The 18527-nt window shown below is 41.5% G+C and overlaps 2 protein-coding genes across 4 annotated transcripts in view; one reads left to right on the top strand and one right to left on the bottom strand.

Annotated features, from left to right (window-relative positions):
• The window catches only part of LOC143418577 (solute carrier family 41 member 1-like), a 149667-nt gene that overhangs the window by 127607 nt on the left and 3533 nt on the right, over positions 1–18527 (top strand). The window contains exons 1-9 of one of the 2 annotated variants that reach the window (XM_076883694.1): positions 9383–10589; positions 12205–12312; positions 12572–12643; positions 13948–14092; positions 14185–14331; positions 14728–14872; positions 14971–15050; positions 18059–18193; positions 18366–18514. In XM_076883694.1, the coding sequence (XP_076739809.1) occupies positions 10395–10589; positions 12205–12312; positions 12572–12643; positions 13948–14092; positions 14185–14331; positions 14728–14872; positions 14971–15050; positions 18059–18193; positions 18366–18514 (1176 nt within the window). In that variant the 5' untranslated portion in view covers positions 9383–10394. Of the gene's footprint in view, positions 1–9382; positions 10590–12204; positions 12313–12571; positions 12644–13947; positions 14093–14184; positions 14332–14727; positions 14873–14970; positions 15051–18058; positions 18194–18365; positions 18515–18527 lie in introns of those variants that run through there. The other variant, XM_076883695.1, reaches the window with a different exon arrangement.
• On the bottom strand, positions 799–2998 carry ppp1r3db (protein phosphatase 1, regulatory subunit 3Db). Of its 2 annotated transcripts, none has more exons than XM_076884449.1 (2): positions 2930–2998; positions 799–2761 (listed from the first exon to the last, which is right to left on the bottom strand). In XM_076884449.1, exon 2 carries the CDS (start codon positions 2739–2741, stop codon positions 1848–1850), a length of 894 nt encoding a protein of 297 aa, XP_076740564.1. In that variant the 5' UTR covers positions 2742–2761; positions 2930–2998; the 3' UTR covers positions 799–1847. The 2 variants fall into 2 exon arrangements, with proteins under 2 accessions (XP_076740564.1, XP_076740565.1); XM_076884450.1 differs by having other exon boundaries at positions 2936–2970.

Below are 18527 nucleotides of genomic sequence, written 5' to 3'. Positions count from 1 at the left end.
TTGTATGGATTATGTTTTCCACTGTTTCAGCAGAATCATATTAACCACAGTGCACGATCTAGAAAGTAAATCCATTAATCAGATTAATGTGAAGAAACAGGAGAAGGAAATACTCAGGTGTATTTAAATGCCTGCCTGATATGCTCTGTGAGGTCTTGGGTGGTCACATCTCATAGCTGCTGTCATGTGTAAAGCATGCCACACAGCTGTGGCAACTAATGCAGGTGGAAACATATCCTCCTGTGAGCTAAACACCACGTCTGCCAGAAAGTGCTCTGGAATCTGTGCTCTCATATTTATGGAAACTTCTTGGTCAAAGGTCAGCACTGTTTGGGATCTAAGGCTCTCCCTACAACAAAATGATCTCCAGAGGAATGGGGTCAAGCAGAAAGTGCACAAGCAGCTTATGTGTAGCCAGCAGCTCACGACATCCACTCCGTCTGTGTGAAATCAGCACAGAGAATAGGTTTTATCACCTTGTGCAGTTTCTGCGTTAAGATGCGACGACTCAGACTGTCAGTCACGAAAATGGGTCACGAGACTTGTTAAAGTGCAGAGTGAGCAAAATATTTTGTGAGTTTGTGCAGAGGTGGCCGTGGTTTTGTCTAAATAAAAGCCCAGTAGGAACATGCAGATCTTTTCCTGACTTAAAATGCAGCGGCACAGATTTTACTCACCAGGTTGTGTTGATTTGTCACAAGGTGATGTCATCAGGGTTGTCTCGGCCCAGTGTGTACACTTTATTTTTTTTAAATACTTTATAATATAAGCTCACAAACAATGTGGATTTATGCCAATTGACACTTTTTTATTCAGATTACAAAACCAAATTCACCAAAACACACACAAGACAGCTGATCAGATAAATTGAATGGCATCATTATATTCATGTTCATCTTATTCCACTGTCTGTTTTTAAGGTTTCATTTGTAAACCGCTGAAGAGCTGTAGACGTTGGGGAGCATTTTACCAGCAGGTGTGTCGTCTCAAAGCTTTGATATCTCTATCAAAACCTACTGAGTTTCCTCAAGAGATCTTTTCCCAGACCAGCATGGAAAAATAATCTGTTTTAAAATCATTGCCTGTTTAAATATAGCATACTGTGCCATCTTTCACTTCAGCTACAAACTACACTAAACTTGAGCATGGCACTAGTTCAGCTTCAGTTGGTGTCATAGCTGCTGTTGTATTCTGTCAATCTGATTTAAGTAAATGTAGAACATTTTAACTATTTTTAAAAACAGGAATTCACATTGAGTACCTTTTAATAGCCCAATAGCTCAAAACTTTATCAAGGAAGTTAAAAATCCCACAGCACCTTCTTTCAGATTTCACGGCAGCCCATTGAGACACCACTTTCTAGTACATTTGGCACAAAATTACTAAATGACTGGTTCACACAAGAAAATGTTACTTGTGCATGAGAGGTGGAGGACCTGCTGTTTGACTTACTGTGAAAGCAAAATTTTAGCATCCAAAATGATACATGGAGCTGAAATATTGTGAAAAATATGGACATTCTGAACGGTAACTGAACATACAAAGCATTAAAACTAATTACAGATAAAGTGAAAAACAACATTGTCTTATTAAGATGCAGTGTTCTGCCTGGATACTGCCCAGCACAATTATATAACTGGAGGCAGGTGGTTTTAATGTTAGCTCTTTTGTAGATGGTATAAACTGAAGAATTTGCATGTTAGCGATATTTAAAAGTAGCTGGTTGAGTGCAAATTCCTAGAAATTGTGCTTGCTTAGTTCCAGTCCACCACACAATGCAATATAATGGATAAAAGTTTGGCTGCAAAGGATTTAGTGTCATCCTCTCCACGCGTCCATGTGGTTGCTCAGGTGAAATGTAGCATGCTATCTTCACACTCCCTTGGCACGGTCACCTTGTAGCTGTGGCATGAAAGTTTGTAATTATTGCCGTTGTTGTTGTCCCAGTAATCAGATCCTTTTACGTGGTAGCAGATTGCAAATTCCAAGCTAGCCCCTGGCTGCAAAGCGAACGGTGGGACAGGAAGACGAAACCTGAAGACGTCCAGTACTGGAGAGTCACACCCCTCACGGTATACACTCGATAGCCAGGATGCTGCTGTATTTGTGTGTGTTCTCCAGTTGGTGTAAGAGTAGTGTACTGTGACTTCTTTCTCATAGGCTACATTAAATACTTGTATGGTGCCTGTTATCCCCTGCTCTGAACATAGGATCTGCTCAAGACACACGCGCTGTGTGTGCAGCCGTGTCAGGAAGTCCGGCTGAGCACCCATATTTTCAGGAAAACAGGGTTTGAAGTAAGGCAGTGACAGCTCCAGGGACTTCCCAAAAGCCAATTCAGAGCTCATCAGCAGCCTGAATATAACATGTTGGGGTATAATGGGACACTCTTGAACTTTGAAAACCTTAACTTCCTCTAACTGAAGACCCAGTGAGTCCACAAAGCGTACCTGTACACTCCTAAGTTCCTTCTTGCGCTCTGCAGACGATGGAAGAGACTGAGCTCGTCTCCTTATGATGGTCTTGGTTGAGGGATCGCTGGAAAGACTTTGCCTTGAACTGGGCTCCTTCACGGGTGGAGGTCTTGGACTTGGAGGGCGGATCCGGACGGGGGCTTTGGGAGGTTGAGGTTTGGGATCATAAATGTCCCGTAGCCGGATGGTTCTAGTTGAGGATACATTGTTGGAGCCACCCATGAACTGAAGCTGGTTCCAAGACTTCTCACAAGAAGCCCCATCCATTTTTGTGACAACTGAAACACCTTGAGAAACAAAGCAACCAATGCATTACCCAAACATTTCATTCACAACTGCTCATACAGTCTACAAGCATTCACCAATTCTACACAAAACATATTTGACAAAATGATCTTTCAAATGCTTAAAATCTAAAATTGCTCTGTGCTATACTGGTTCAAGCAGGATCAAACCTTTACAGCAGTGTTTGTTGTTGAGCAGGTCTCTTGCGTGTGACCTAGTTCACTATGCGGGACTTGCTATGAACCCAGCTGCAACCACATGACAGAGAAGAGGAGACCACCTCTGCCAGCAAATGCCAGAGATTCCACGGGAAGGCTGACTAGACATATTTAGCCAAAATGAAAATAAAAAACCCTCTTTATATCTCTCTATCTAGACTCTAGAGAGGTTTGTATTAATAAAGATATAGCAAGCCACCAACAGTTAATAATTAGCAAAGATAATTCCATAAACAGCCTAAGGGACTCCACTGACAGCCAGATCTGGACGATAACCTCCAATTTGTAGCTCACACCCTTTGATCTCAGCACTTGACATATAACATGAGACCCTGACTGAGGACGGGATGAGTGTTTATTTATAGCAGACAGGGAAGGACGGTGTCTCTGTTCTCTGAAGATGCCTGTCTTGTTTCTTTATAGTTGCTGACCTGAAACAGTAATTATTTACAAGCTTAAAAATGGTGAAACATACTGCAGCAGCAAAACACTATGAAAAGGGGAATTTCTAATTGTTTAGACTGGATTGGTGTATGGTGATACTAGGCTTGAAATAAATAGTCACGGAGATGCAAAAAAATGTTGAAAATTTCAAGTTTATTTTGTGTATTGGCTGAGGACGGGTTTCAATGATGCCTTTTTCACCTACACTACCAGTCAGAAGTTTTAGAACACCCCAATTTTTCCAGTTTGTTGAAAATTATGCAGTTCAATATCTCGTTTCAGCATAGTACAAATAAGTAACTGGAGTTAAAAAAGAAATCATGGTTCAAAATTCTAAACTTTTGACTCATCAAAGTAGCCGCCTTTGGCAGATATAACAGCTGAACACACCCGTGTTCTTTCTTCAATAGAAGTCAAATATTCTTCAGAAAGTTCTTCCCATATCTGCTGCAGAAGTTCCCATAAATGTGACACTTGTAGGTTGCTTTGCTTTCACTCTTCTGTCCAGTTCATCCCAAACCAGCTTGATGTGGTTTAAGTCTGGAGTCTGTGCTGACCACTCCATGTTTTCAAGCTTAGCATCTTGTTCTTTTTTCCCGAGGTAGTTCTGTCATAGCTGGACTCGTGTTTTGGGTCATTATCTTGCTGTAGGATGAACCCCTGACCAACTAGGTGCATAGAGGGTACTGCATGGCGCTGCAGAATGCTGTGGTAGCTGCTTTGGTTCAGGCTGCCTCTCACTCTGTACAAGTCACCGACCCTGGATCCAGCAAAAAGTCCCAGACCATCACGCTGATGCCACACACTGTGGAACCATCCTTTCACCTACTCGACGGCTCACAAAGATCCTGTGTGATGAACCGAAGATTTTGATTCATCCATAACACCTTCTTCCAGTCTTCAGTAGTCCAATGGCGTTGTTTCATGGCCCAGGCAAGCCAAGTCTTATTCTGAAATCTTAACAAAGGCTTTCTTCCTGCAACTCGTCCTGTCAAACCTGCAGCTCGAAGTCTTCTCTTCACAGCTGAAACTGAGACTTGCTACTACGACCACTATGAAGCTGTGCTTGAAGCTGTTGTCCTGTCGCCTATCACACAAGCTGTTAACTCTCAGAAACTTGTCCTCTGATTCAGTTGAGGCTTTGGGTCTGCCAGACCTCTTCCTGTCAGAGTTTTCCAGTTTCTGAGTCTTTGATGGTGAAGGAACTGTGCTCACTGACACCTTGAATTTCTTTGCCATTTCTCTGTAGAAAAGACCTACATTTTATGTGTTATGATGGTCTGTCTCTCTTCCACTGTTAATTGCCTTTTTCTTGCCATTTTTGTATCAACACACTATTTTCTGCAGTACAATAGTGTTCAACTGATGCTCACAAGGGTATGATACCACAGTGTGTTCTAACACTGCTTTTATGCAGACAGAGGAGTAAGTCATCCAGAAAAGTTGGAGCACCTGTAGGAATTAGTAGCACCAGATTTCAAGACTTGATCAACCTTCATTGCTGCAGAACAGTTTTAAATTGGTAATACATTTTTGTTTTCTTGAAAAAGGACTATTTTTTTAGTTTTGGGTAACCTTACTGCAATAGACTGGCCACCTGTCCAGGGTGTACCCCACCTCTCGCCCTGTGATAGCTGAGATAGGCTGCAGCCCCCCTGCAAACCTGGTAGGGGTCACGGGGGCTGCAGACGATACTTATTTATTAAGGTTATTTGTTTTTTGTTATGTGGGAAAATAGGCTTATATCAGACATAGCATGGTAATGAATTAAGCAGCACCAGCTAGCCATTGGTACATTGAACTCCAACATATTACATATATTTATGTATGAAGATGGACAGATCCATTGGCAGACTTAAAAGGAGAGATGATGATGGCATTAGAGCTAGTAGTTAAAAGTTGTATTACAGTACTGTGAAAATAGCTTTTGCCACCCCTCTTGTTATTACATTTAGCTAGGCAAACGACAGTCCTTCATTTTATTGTTCAATACAGACTGAACTTCTCTTTTTGTGCTTTCTTGAAGTAGTCTTCAGGAATAATTCTCCAGGCTTCTGGAAGAACATTCAAAGCTCTTCTTTGGATGTTGACTGCCTTTTGTTCCTTTCTTTGTCAAGATGATCCCACAATAGTTCTTGGCTCTGGGAGGCCAATGCGTGACTTTCAGTGGTCCACTCTGTGTTTGTCTATCCACGTATGCTTTTTCTTTGACCATTTGTTTGGGATCCCTGTTATGCTGAAAAATAAAATCCCTGTCAATCTGACAGTTTCCAGATATCTTGGTACTCGCATTTATAATTTTCTCAATTTTGACAATAACTCCAACCAGAACTTTTATATTTGGACTAATCACTCCATCAGACTGGTTGGCACCAATTTTCAGTCCAGTTCTTGTGTAATTAGGCATCGATCAGTCTTTTCTCCCCATTTGCCATTCTTACGTATGACTACTTAAGACCCCGCAGATCATTTCTGATGAGGACTGAGCAAAAATTAGATGGATCAGGTGAAAGGTGAGATGCATCACGCATGTACTGTCTCGGGTCTTTGCTGAATTTTTTTTCCAGTTTCTTATGACTTGCTACTGTTCTTCTGCTGTAGATAGTTTGTCAGGCCTGTCACATGTTCTTTTAGTCTTCCACTTGTCCAGTTTGTGCAAAATTGCTTGCATACATACTGCAAAGCATGTTGACTCTTATAAATTTTGGTTAGTAGCTCTTTGGTAAACAATTTGTTGTTTCAAAAATACTATTTTACAACTGTCAAACTATGTTATCAATGGCATTTTTTCATAGATTAAACCAAAGAAACAGGAACAAATCATGTGTTTTTCTGCTAGACAGAACAACTGAACACACGTTAGCACAGATACCTGCGTTTATCACAGAGAAGTGTGGAGGACAGGTTGACCGATTGAAGTTCAAACAGCTTTGGGCTCTTCTGGTTGGCAGCAGTTTGGATTGTGTGAGCACTGATCATTGGCAGCTTTGCAGAACAAACATCAATCTTAGAAGCTGTATAGCTGCCCTGTCATGAAAAGATGGAGGAGCCAAAGCTTCACATTTCCTGCAGAGAGTCATCAAGGGTGATCTGCCTTCAGGTGCTGCCTTCATACCTGCTGGCAGGGCTGGGCATGGTGACGGCTGGTATGCTGCTAGACTGTGTGCAGGTCAGTAACACACCAGCTGCTGAATCAAAGAACTATGACAGTGTTGTTCTGTACAGGGTAGCTGCAGGTCTAGTACAGTCTGATAAAGCACAGAATTCATTCTCCTCACCCAAAAAGTCAGTAGAAAGTATTGTTTATGTTCCTCACTTCACTGCAGGTCTGAACTAGCAGGTGTGATCTGCACTGAAATGATTGGTGATTTTTAGCAAGTTTCTTAGGTTTGTATGACTGAAGTTAGAATAAAACAGTTGGGCTTATTGCTCTTGTGTGTTTTCCCAAATCTTTGAATGATATGATCACAACAAGGTTATTAAGTATCATCACACCTATCTTTAAAATTACGTTTTAAAAAATTCTGACAAAAACTTGGTAAGCAATCTGAACTACACTGTGACGTGTCCAAGCTTATCTCAGGTGAAGTAGCTGAGCTGTGAGCTCATGATAGATTTGGAGGTCACCATGACCAACTATGAAGTGGCCTTGACCTATGGGAAGTAAATAAGGTTTGAAAGCAATTTGCAATTACCCATGAACACGCCAACAAGTGACTATGGGACAACTGAAACAAGGCTAGACTGTAAATGAAAATGGAAGGAGAAACACTGGCAGACTTTGCAGTTGTGTAAATGGATAAAAAACCATTAGGCAGGGTTAGGCCTCTTAAACAACTTTCACATTTTCCTGTTATATTGTAAATCTGTAGTACAACAGAGTATTAGGGCCACATTAAGAAGAAAATATTGTTGATCAGTTTAAGAATAAAGTCAAAATTAAAGTGGAAAATCTATTTAGAGAAAAGTCAGCATGTGGAGATTACCATTGTTGTGTCAAGACAAACTGCTACGTTTGCTGTACCCTCTACAAAATACCTTGTTTAGATGAATTTGTGACACAACATACATCCTCTTTACTGCACGAGGGTGTATCTGTCCATTGCCAGTCATTTTATTTTGTATGAATCCGCTCTTGTGAGTTTGTGTGTTTTTCTTTCTGCTAAATCATTTCACAGCACTTATACTGATCACCACAATATGTTTATGTACTTAAAGGGAAATCATTTCCTTCCTCGTTACTAAAACTGATTCTGAAGTATGATTTCGCTGACTCCGAGGAATAGCAACTGTGGCACTTTGTTTTCAAACAACAACTATAATCTCTACATTTCAACTTTTTTCTCAACATTTTGTCCTTTTTCTCAAAATGATCGATTTTTTTCCTTAACGTGGTCCTGATACTCCTTCGTACTGTAGAAACCTGAAGCTTTCAATAATAATTAAAAACCTATAATGAATTCTAATTTGGTTACAGAAATGTTATATTTATTACAAGTCAGAATTCATGCTTTTTATTTTCTTTACTTATTTTTTGCTAACCTTTTAGCAAAAAGGTCAAAATGTAAAGTATTGTGTTGCTATAGCAACGACATTGCAGTATGATTTTTATACCGCCTAGAAATTTATATCGGGGACATTATACTATGGCTAAGCCCTGCTGCTAATGTTACAATGTGCTGTGGCTACACACTGTGAGTGATATCTTTATATGTAATCAGAGAGCAGAGATAACAATTACAGGCTTGTGAATGAATGTCATACAATGCTCTCTCTTGTCTTCACTAAAGAGAACATCTGCCTTATTCATAGAAGATACAATGATTGGAAAGAAACACACACTAAAGCACTCAATGCACAGTGATACACATAATCAGCATGCTTCTGGGCATGCATATACGCAGTATTACCATAATCCAGTGGATTGTATGACGAGTGAGATACATGTCTTTAACTTTTTGATAGATGTTCCACGTTGGTTTTAAAAGTGAATCTAGCATCCAGCCAGAGTCCTCAGTGTTTCTAACTTTTATGGGACAGATACTGTTTTCCTACTGAAAGCAGGACCTGTTTCCTTTTTATTACATAAAATTTACTACCAAACTTTGAGAGGAAGAGGTGCAGTGAATCATCACTGACATTGAAATGTGGACTGAAGCTGCCTCTTCGTTTGGCAACAGGCCCTTTTGAGATTTATTTGAAATGTAATATGAGCTCCGGGATCTAGAAAAGCCTTTTGGTGTTTTGCTGGTGCGTTAGTGAAACAGAGAGATGTGAGGTGATCTGAGATGCCAAAAAGCAATGCTCAAGAAGATTAATTTAGTTACAGCTCAGTGTTTAGCAGCTGTTGCTTCACTGTTCAAAGTACAGGAAGAAGTCAGAAGGGGGAGCTGTAGAGAGTGGAGCACCAAGTCATGTCTCAAGGACACTTTTCAGCTGAGTCACTGTCTTCATGTACGTGTGTCTGAGACAATGTCGTTTACCAAGCAGTCTGCTTCATCTGCTCTCCTGTTTTACATTATTTTAATATGTTTACTGTAGTTTGACCAGAGGGGAGGAAAAAATGCTCTTTTTAAACACAAAGTTGCAGAACTTGCCCTATTTCCATCTTTCTGTTCCACCTAAAGCAGCAGTTTATCCACATGAAGAAACAGCAGATTATTATTGCTGTGTCATGCGTCGCTAATGATTACTTTGTGTAACACAGAAGAGCAAATGACATAAGAAGGTGTGACGTAATGATCTCTGACAGACTGTAAATATCAGTTAGTGGCAGCGTGTGTGCTTCCTCCAGTCAAAGAGGATACACTGCATCCTCCGCAGGCAGCAGCAGCACCACGTGTCTGTGACAGGTACAGCACCTGCTGCTCTGAGTGCGTCACCCACTCAGAGTGTGAGGAGAAGGAGGAGCTATCAAAGAGGGGGAGAGCACATCTGCAGTCTCCTCTGAACTGATCTGAAAACAGACCAGGAGGAGAGAAGAGTCCTGATACAGCCTGGTCACTTCTGCTTCTACTCAGACATCTTTCTGATCATCACGCCTGCACACACACTCGTGTGCACTTTTTCTGTGACTGCCACCATCACAGAAAACGTCACGACTCATCGATCCACCTGGAAGACGAGGGAAGCCCTACCAGAAGAACAACAACAATCACCCTGCCTCCTCAGACAAGCCTCAGACGTCAGACCGTCCATCAGCGCAGCCTAGGCCGACACCGCGGCGTCCCACAGATTAAAATGAAGAAGGTGCTCCAAAGCAGTGAGGCTCACACAGAGCAACAGCACGGCAGCGAGGAGATAGCGAGGGAGAAGGAGTGGCAGCACAGTAGGGCTGAGAAGAAGCTGCTGGCCTTCTGGATGTCCTTGTCTCACAGGACCTGGACCTTCTTCAGGCCCCGTGAGAGGCCGGGATTCCAGCGCTCCGCCTCAGCCGCCCGGCTGCTGAAGAGTGAGGCGTGAGGAGAGAAAGACAGGGGGCATGTGTGTGGCTGGAGAGTGTGTGTGTGTCTGTGTGTGCGTGTGTGTGATGGTCTGTCAGTAGCACAGTGTCAGAAGAGGCCTGGCAGACCTGCTGTCAAGTGGTCCTGTGTGTGTGATTGTGTGAGTGGTCCATTCAAGTAGATGAAAGTTTCCATTCCTCTGGCTAGTCCACCATTTGCAAAAGCACTTTGTGTTGCTGCCCTGCCAGTCCTGGAGTGACAGGTGAAGGGCAAAGCACTGTTTACTTCTTCTTTAAGCATTGTTTTTCATCACCTGTGACTTAACGGCAAGCCTGGATTTTTGTCACAAGAACTTAACAGTCTGGAAAAAGGAAATCTTCTCTGTCCTGGTTGCAACTTCTTACTCTAAGTGGATCGTTACATTCTTTTCAAACTAGCCTTCACGGATTCAGCTCGAAAGCTGAGTTTGTGGACACTCCTCGCTAGAAACACTTCAGCTCGAGGCAGGGATGGGTTAACAGGGATCAGCCATGGTGGTGACCCATCTGGCTCTGGAGTTTCGTTTCCAGGGGAAGAAGCTGAGGGGCTTCAAGTGCAAACTAACCCGCTCAGCCCGCAGCTTCCTGCCAGAGAACTCATGGATCATTGCAGCCCAAATCCTGCTGCCTTACCTGGTGTCTGGTCTGGGAATGGTGGCAGCAGGAATAGTCATGGATGTTGTGCAAGTATGGAAACTAATTATTTTCAATGTGTTAAATTGTATACACTAATTTCTAATTAGGTATGATTGTAAAACAGGTTTTATAGTGACAGTGTTTAATGTAACCTTGAATGGTCAGTAGTGAGGATGAAAGAGGTGATTATGTCATTCCCTATGTATGCTTTGCAATCAAACCAAGATGTACAGAAATAATAGGAACAAATGTTAGTGGTAGGCTGAAATATGAAGATCAGCCGTCTTCCATTAAGGATTCAGTTTTATTTATTAGCAGATATCTGTACACCTAACGCTGTGTCCACAAAGGAAGATGATTATTGATTGCTAGTGGACATTTCAGGCTAGGTAACGCTCTAATGTATTATATATATATATATATATATATATATATATATATATATATATATATATATATATATATATATATATATATATATATATATATATATATATATATATATATATATATATATATAGCTACTAGCTAACCTTAGCTGGTAATTTGTACTCCACCCTCTCACACAACTATGGTTATTTCTTGCTCCACAAAACAGAAATAAAGTGGCAGCCAATATGTTAAAGTTGAGGCCACAATATTCAAATCCAAAGTCCAAAACTAATGAATGATGTCACTTGGTCACGTGTAACAGCGATGGCCGTCTTACAGGCAACACTTTACTTGCTAGCTTTTTTTTTTAAGACTAAATGAAAGATACAAAAAACGAACATTTGAAGCATATTACATACTTTTACACTTTTAAAATGAAGTAAGCTTTTAAGTGGACTGAACCATTGTTCTGTTTAAATAAATGAGGAGTCTTCACATCCAGTTTAGTCTCTGAGTTGCTGCTGCTACTGAAAGACTGAACAGACCGTGACGTCTGGTGCTGCTGCAGTTGGATACATGCTGTTCTACATTTACTATGAGATAAATCATACACCCATTCCTAAATATTCATACACAGCCTAAACCCATAAATCCAAAATCCGGAGTAATATACTAACACAGACAAGTTCGACTGTTTTACCAGCATGTTGATAGTGTAGCTGTATGATGCAAAATGCTGCAGAGTACTGTCAATGTTCTGGCTGCCTGTTTTAGCTAAACACCATAACAAACCTTTGTTAAAGGTTGTGTCAATTAGCTTGGGAGAAAATCCTTTGGACTAATGTTGTAAACATTAATTAAACCAGAAGTTAAACTTGGTTTGAGCGTGTCCATATTTATGAAAATGCAGGGGTCTTACTCTGAGGTAGTCAGCTCTCCCACTGCCAAAAATAATCCATCAACCCCTGGAAATTATTAATGTTGCTGCTTTCTTCATATGAAAGCACTGGTGCTTATCTGACCACAAAGAATGTGATTAGATAAGAACACAGTGACCACTCACCCACTGCAGTCCTAGTATTTATTAGACCACAAATCTGGAGTGTGTATGAGTGATTTGATCAGATAGAACCGGCATGTCCTCAACAAAGCTCCAGGAGATCACTTGCTGTGTTTTTCACCTATAAAAGTGGTGAAAGGAAAGAGAGAGTGACCAGTTTAAAAAATAAGGGGCCAACTGTGTTTTAGCAAACAGTAGCTTTACTGTGCTGTTTTTTTGTTTTGTTTATTTTAGCACTGGGAGGTGTTCAAGGAGATCTCCGAGGTGTTTATCTTGGTGCCAGCCCTCGTGGGTCTGAAGGGGAATCTGGAAATGACACTGGCATCCAGACTGTCAACAGCAGTGGGTGGAAACACACTCACACACCTAGTCTTTTAACACAAATATACCTTTAAAACATTACATGATAAACTGACATTGATACAGCATCATTGAACAAGAATTGACAATCAACACATGTGATTTTCTTTATCAAATCTTTCCAGGATTTAGACTGTACTAATAAATAATCTTGTCTGCCAGTGAGCATTGATTTTACACATTCACACTCGAGACTGTGCGATGGAGCAATATGATTACGTAAACCTGTTTGTGCCCACAGGCCAACACAGGGCAGATGGATGAGGCCCAGCAGCAGTGGAGGATGGTGTTCTGTAATCTGGCTCTCATTCAGGTGACACTGCAGCACAACGCACTCTTCATCCCATTAAAAACACACTCCATCACTTCGCCGGTTCGCTGCTGGCTTCGTGACAATCCGCTTAAACTCAAAAAGCTTTGCTGGGGTGATTAGATCGTCCTCCCTTTCAAGACGCTAATGTAGCTCAGCCAATTAACCACACATGATAACAGTCGGGGATGATTAAAAAATGGGAGATCAGATCAGATATTGAAGCACAAAATCCCAAAACTGGTTTAATTCAGTGTCTGCTTATGAAAATACACTCTGCAGTGTACACAGTGCGAGCGGCATGAAGATATTTAACCAGCACTCTTCAAAGTATTTAGCATTTCATATATTTCATGGAAGGATACTGTGAAATGTAAAGTCAGTGCTTCAGCTGATGCCCCTGTATGCAACCTGGTGGCAAATTTCACATAGGTGCACAATTTCAGCTGCTTCAGCCTCTAGACAGGCACTCCTGTTTCTGCAAGCTGCTTTGCAACCCACTTCCCTTCCCCAGAGCTCCTCCAATTCACACTGTTCACTGTATTTCTCACTTAATGTCATGTCAGTGATGCCTCCACTGTTCTGTGAGGTCGGCATGGTATCGCCCTCTTCCTCACCTTACACTCAGCCTTTCACAAGTGCCTGTGAAAGGAACAGGGAGTCCCCATACTGTACAATATGAGTTATTGCAGATGGAAAAAGCAGGCACAAAGTGGTCCTGACACTGATATATTTATTGCTACCACAGAGTTTAATACTAGGATTTATAAACATGCCTAATAAAATATGGAATACAAATTAATCTATCTTTTAACTGTTATGGAGAAAATGTTATAGGATGCTGTTCCTTATTTTCTCCCTTATATGTGTTAAAAATGATCAGGGTAGGTACGAAGTTGTATTTGATATAGTATGACAGAGGGGGGATCCTTAACAGGAACATTTCAGCTCGAAACATATAACTGTATTATAAAAACATGTGCAAAAATATCTGTGGGCACCAATCAGATGAGAGTTGGCTTAAAGGGAGAGGAGCTAGAAAATCTCCTCATCTGATAGAACACAGGGCTGCTCAAAGGCCTTGTATAAGGTTAAGCAAGGTTATTTTTTACAAGGAAGTCATGCAGAGCTATTGTAGTAGATTCGAAGAAGGAAAATATGGAAATAGAATCAGAATCTTTAAGCATTTTTGTTACTCTCACAGGGCACATTTGGTGAGATTTTAGTTAAAAGAATAAAATGTCTGAAATCAAACTTGCTCTTTCATTGCTTTGTTTCCTTGTCTTTGCTCTGTCCTTCTTCCTCAGGCTCAGGCCACAGTGGTTGGTTTCCTGGCAGCAGTTGCAGCAGTAGGTCTTGGAGGTCTGACCAAAGGGAGAGTGGATGTTACCCAGGCTGCTGCCCTGTGTGCCAGCAGTGTCACCACTGCTTTCATTGCCGCACTGTCTCTAGGTCAGACAAAGGACCTCGTTGCTCTGGAGGAAGAAACAATGTAGAACACAACATGGAGGAATTCATCTCTGGTATGCTGTGTTTGGTTTCAGGGTTAGTGATGGTGGCAGTGATCATCGGCTCCAGGAAGGTGGGCATCAACCCAGATAACGTGGCCACGCCCATCGCTGCCAGCCTGGGAGACCTCATCACTCTGTCTTTGCTCGCTGGGGTCAGCAGTCTCTTCTTCCTTTACAGAGGTCAGAGGTCATATATAACATTATAAAAGCACCATTTCAGTACACAGTATGTCTCAATATTCTGTACGTTTAAAGAAACAAGATCGCAGCTACAATTAGAGCATTTTTTGTGATATAAAGCAGTCGTTAAAGCAGGTTAACTAAGTCATTACAGCCAGTTATTAGCAAAGTGTTTCAGCCAGGAGAGGGCAGCAGATCCCATCTCTTATTCTTTAGTTTTTATGCTTACAGCAGAAGTAGATGCCAGACATTCTGACAGTCTGCTCTTTCACCAATCCCTGCTCCCTCTCAAAAAAGACTCAAAGATAAAGAGAAGCAATCTTTTTTTTTTTTTAGTACATGAAGAGTTTGTGGAATATTTTTGAAAGATTTATTCTCTACAATGTTACTCTGCAGACATATGGTACCTGCCCTCTGTGGTGTGTGGTTTCTTCCTGTTCCTCGTCCCTGTGTGGGTCATTATTGCTAGTCGCTCTCCTCAAATCAGAGAGGTCCTAAAGTCAGGCTGGCAACCAGTCATTTTGGCCATGTCCATCAGCAGGTGAGGCGACCTGTCACAGATCACTGTGTCACTTCCTTTTCAGTGTAGGAGTGCAATAGGTGCAACTCACATGTATCGTGTCTTTTCTTCTTCCCCAGTATTGGTGGTTTGATTCTGGATAAAACTGTGAGCAATCCAAACTTTGAGGGTATGGCAGTGTTTACTCCAGTCATCAATGGTGAGTAAAAGAAGAACCAGCCAGTGCAGATATGTGCAGAAAAAAAATGACATTTATCCGTTTCTTCTTAATTTCCCCTGCAGAGCATTCATGCAAACAGTTAATAAGTGAGGGATAATAAGGTTTGAAATGCACATTTTAAACCTTATTATGCAGCATTTATTAACACTTTAAATACATAAGCAAATTATCCACTGGTATTTTTGAAATTTTGAGAGAAAGCTTTAATTTTAATGGAGTGAGACAGAACACCGAACAAAAATCCAGAAACAAAAATAAATAAAAGTTATGAATTGATTTGGATTTCATTGAGTGAAATAATTATTTAATACCCAAGCAAAACATGACTTAGTACTTGGTGGAAAAGCCCTTACTTGTCAGGGTCCTGGGTCTCCTGACCCAGCATGTTTAGTTCTTTGTGATTTTTGTGTTATTGTACTTGGTGTGAGCTATTCTATGGTTTCTAGTTTCGATCCCTTGCCCTTCATGTTTCTCTGTGTCCCCTCTGTTCTGTGTAAGTCTGTGTCTGCATGTTTGAGTTTCCCTCTGTGTCTTTCAGTTCTTAGAGTCCTCTGCCTTATGGTTTATGTCTCTGTGTTTCTTAGTTGCTGTCTCCACTGTGTCAAGTTCGCGTCTCTGTGTGATACTTCCTGTTATACTTTGAAGGTCCGTGTCTTATGTGAATGCGTCTTGCTTTGCTTGTCTCGTCAGTCCTGATTTCTCCCAGCTGTGTCCTCCTTCTGTGTCTCATTCCCCTCGTTACTTTCCCAGTGTATTTAAACCCAGTGTTTCTCTGAGTCAGTGTTGTGTTGTTCCTCATGCTGTGTGGAGCTCCCTGTGAATTTTAGTTTGTTGTTTCCCAGTTTAGTTTACTTTGTATGGCTGTTTTTCTGTGACCAGCAAATAAAGCTGTGGTTTTGAGTTCATCTCTTGAGTCTGTGAGTCCTGCACTTTGAGTCCTCATCTCCTTCCTGCCACACGGCGTTTCATGACATTACTGGCAAGTACAGGGCATTGAGCCCACTGTTTTTGTGACCGGGTGCTTTATAAACTGGTAACCCGAAGCTTCAGTCCCCTTCTATACGACTGATTTCTCATTAACCTTAATGAGCTTCTGCTTTAGCCACTCTTTGTGTTGCCTTGGTGTTTTCATGGGCCATTGTTGTGCAGAAAGACCCATCCAATGTTCTGGCTGAGAGAAGGAGGTTCTCATCTAATATTTTACAGTACATGACCCCTGGATTCCTGCTGAAAAGTCATCCTGTACACTTAGATCAAAAACAGCCCAAAACATAATGTTTCCACCTCCGTGCTTTACTGTGGGGATGTTGTTCGAGCTCGATTTCGACCACAGCACTTTCTCCCAAGCCTTCTTTTATTACTTTTATGTAATGTGTCTTTCCTGGATTTTTGGTTGATATTCTGTCTTTCACCATAAAAATGCAAAACTGCTTGTTTCTTTGGAAGTGAGCAAACTTTTATATTCAGCAGAGGATCAAATAATTATTTCCCCACAGTGGGAGGTAAATGCAACAGCACTAATGTTATTGTGTGTTTTGCATGCTGCCTAATTTTGTAAAATGGTGTAACTGACTCAGCCTGATTCTAAATCCTGCTCCATTAAGTAAAATAACCACACTCATAAACGCGTCTGCAGCAGTTCAGTGGCAACATCAGCATGCTTGTTTATCATGTTTCAAATCTCATTAGGGACGCATTATCCATCTAATGATTGTTGAGACATTTCAGGGATATCTGTTTGATTATGGTGAAACAATTAGTGGCATATCTTCTATGTGTGTTTAAAAATAAATAAATAAATAAAGCTGGCATGTTTTCTGAAGGAGAATGGAGAGCAGGAATGTAGGTTTATGGTATTTTCATCCGCCCTCAGCTTTGAAGAATAGTTCATAGTTAGCTTAATTGCTATCAATAAAAAAAAAAAACCCAAAACATCAAGCCAACTGATGTCATGTGGAAATTGTTGAAGCCTGCAAGAGCCCAGCAGTTAATCCCATCATTTATAAGTCCTGCTGTGTCCGCACCCTGACAGCGAGGCGGTAAGCAAGCTGAGCCTTGCTTTTAAAGGGCTTCAAATCTGAGGGCTTACTCAATCATGAGACATTAATGTGCTGCTGATTTCAAGGAGTCTCCTTCCTGTCAAAGTGGGCTAGATCTTTGCTTTGTGGCCAGCCTGCTGTCCACAAAGCGGCATACTAAGTAGAGAGGAATAACAATGGTCTTTACATAAACCACAAGCCTGATCAGAATGCCAACTATGCATTCACTGGCTCTCATTTCCGCAGCATCCCTGCCAACCTCAGTGCTACCCAACACTCCTGCATGTATTGCCATCCCAGTACAGGAAGTGCATTTGCATTCCAATTCAGAGCTCTCCTCTGCAGCCTTGCTGACCAGAAACACTCCTCCATTTTTTTGTTCAAATGAGCCATGTGCTCCAAAGCTCAGCAAATCCTGGAGGTTTTGTTTTTAATGACATCAGCCCAAGGGGTGAGCCGCATTGGGAATAATATGGCACAACAATGAGTATGCCTTTTCCAGACATTCAGAGAAGAAAGCCCCCGGGAGACCCTGCTGTAGGAATAACTGCTGAATAGATTCCTAGCAAAATTAGTTGTTGGACGGTGAGTTATTTTTCCAAGATAACTCTGTTAACTCTCCAGTGCCTGCTCAGCCTCTCGTGTGACTCTTAGATGAAAAGGGAACAGTGGCTTAACAAGTGATGACTGTAATGCACTCTATGATATATGCATGTTTGCAAATACCACAGTAATACAGCCATATTAACACATAAATAAAACGCAACGCAGTGGTTACAAAGTCACTTTGAATGAGCAGTGCTTTCCTGTCATCAGCAACACCACCCTTTCTTTGGTGTTTTCAGTGGAATCTTGGAAAGCAGTTGTGCTTTTTGTCCTGTTATTGCTGCTTTTATTAAAATGTCAAACACGATCAGCTATGCTCAGGACTTGTTCATATCCACACAGGTGTAGGGGGAAATCTGGTGGCCATCCAGGCCAGCAGGATGTCCACTTACCTCCACTACTGGAGTGTTCCCGGAGCTCTTCCGTTCAACATGAGTGAGAAGTGTCCTGGACCCTGTGCTACCTTCTTCTCTTCAGGTTAGATACTGAACAAATACACTATTTACATGTGAGTTGAGTTTCAGCCATGTTTGCTTGGTTATGGTTCAAAAGTCAGTCGACTAACTATCAGCCAGAGAGACATGGGAATAGGCTTTTAATGTGCACCTATTGAACAGTCGCTTATGACTTTCTTTCCATGTTTATTCAGATGTGAACTCCAAATCAGCCAGAGTCCTGGTCAGCCTTGTGGTCCCAGGTCACCTCCTCTTCCTGTACACCATCCACCTCCTGCAGGGAGGTCACACTGCCATGACGCCAATGTTCATCATGTGCTTCCTGCTTGCAGCTCTGCTTCAGGTCAGAGATCCTC

Source organism: Maylandia zebra, linkage group LG5 (genome assembly GCF_041146795.1).
Source record: "Maylandia zebra isolate NMK-2024a linkage group LG5, Mzebra_GT3a, whole genome shotgun sequence".
In the NCBI taxonomy this organism is placed as follows: domain Eukaryota; kingdom Metazoa; phylum Chordata; class Actinopteri; order Cichliformes; family Cichlidae; genus Maylandia; species Maylandia zebra.
Note: the sequence above shows the minus strand (reverse complement) of the source record. Positions and strands in the feature narration are given on the sequence as shown.

Coding starts and splice junctions, on each gene's coding strand:
- ppp1r3db (XM_076884449.1), bottom strand. CDS start 2,741: ATGGATGGGGCTTCTTGTGAGAAGTCTTGGAACCAGCTTCAGTTCATG.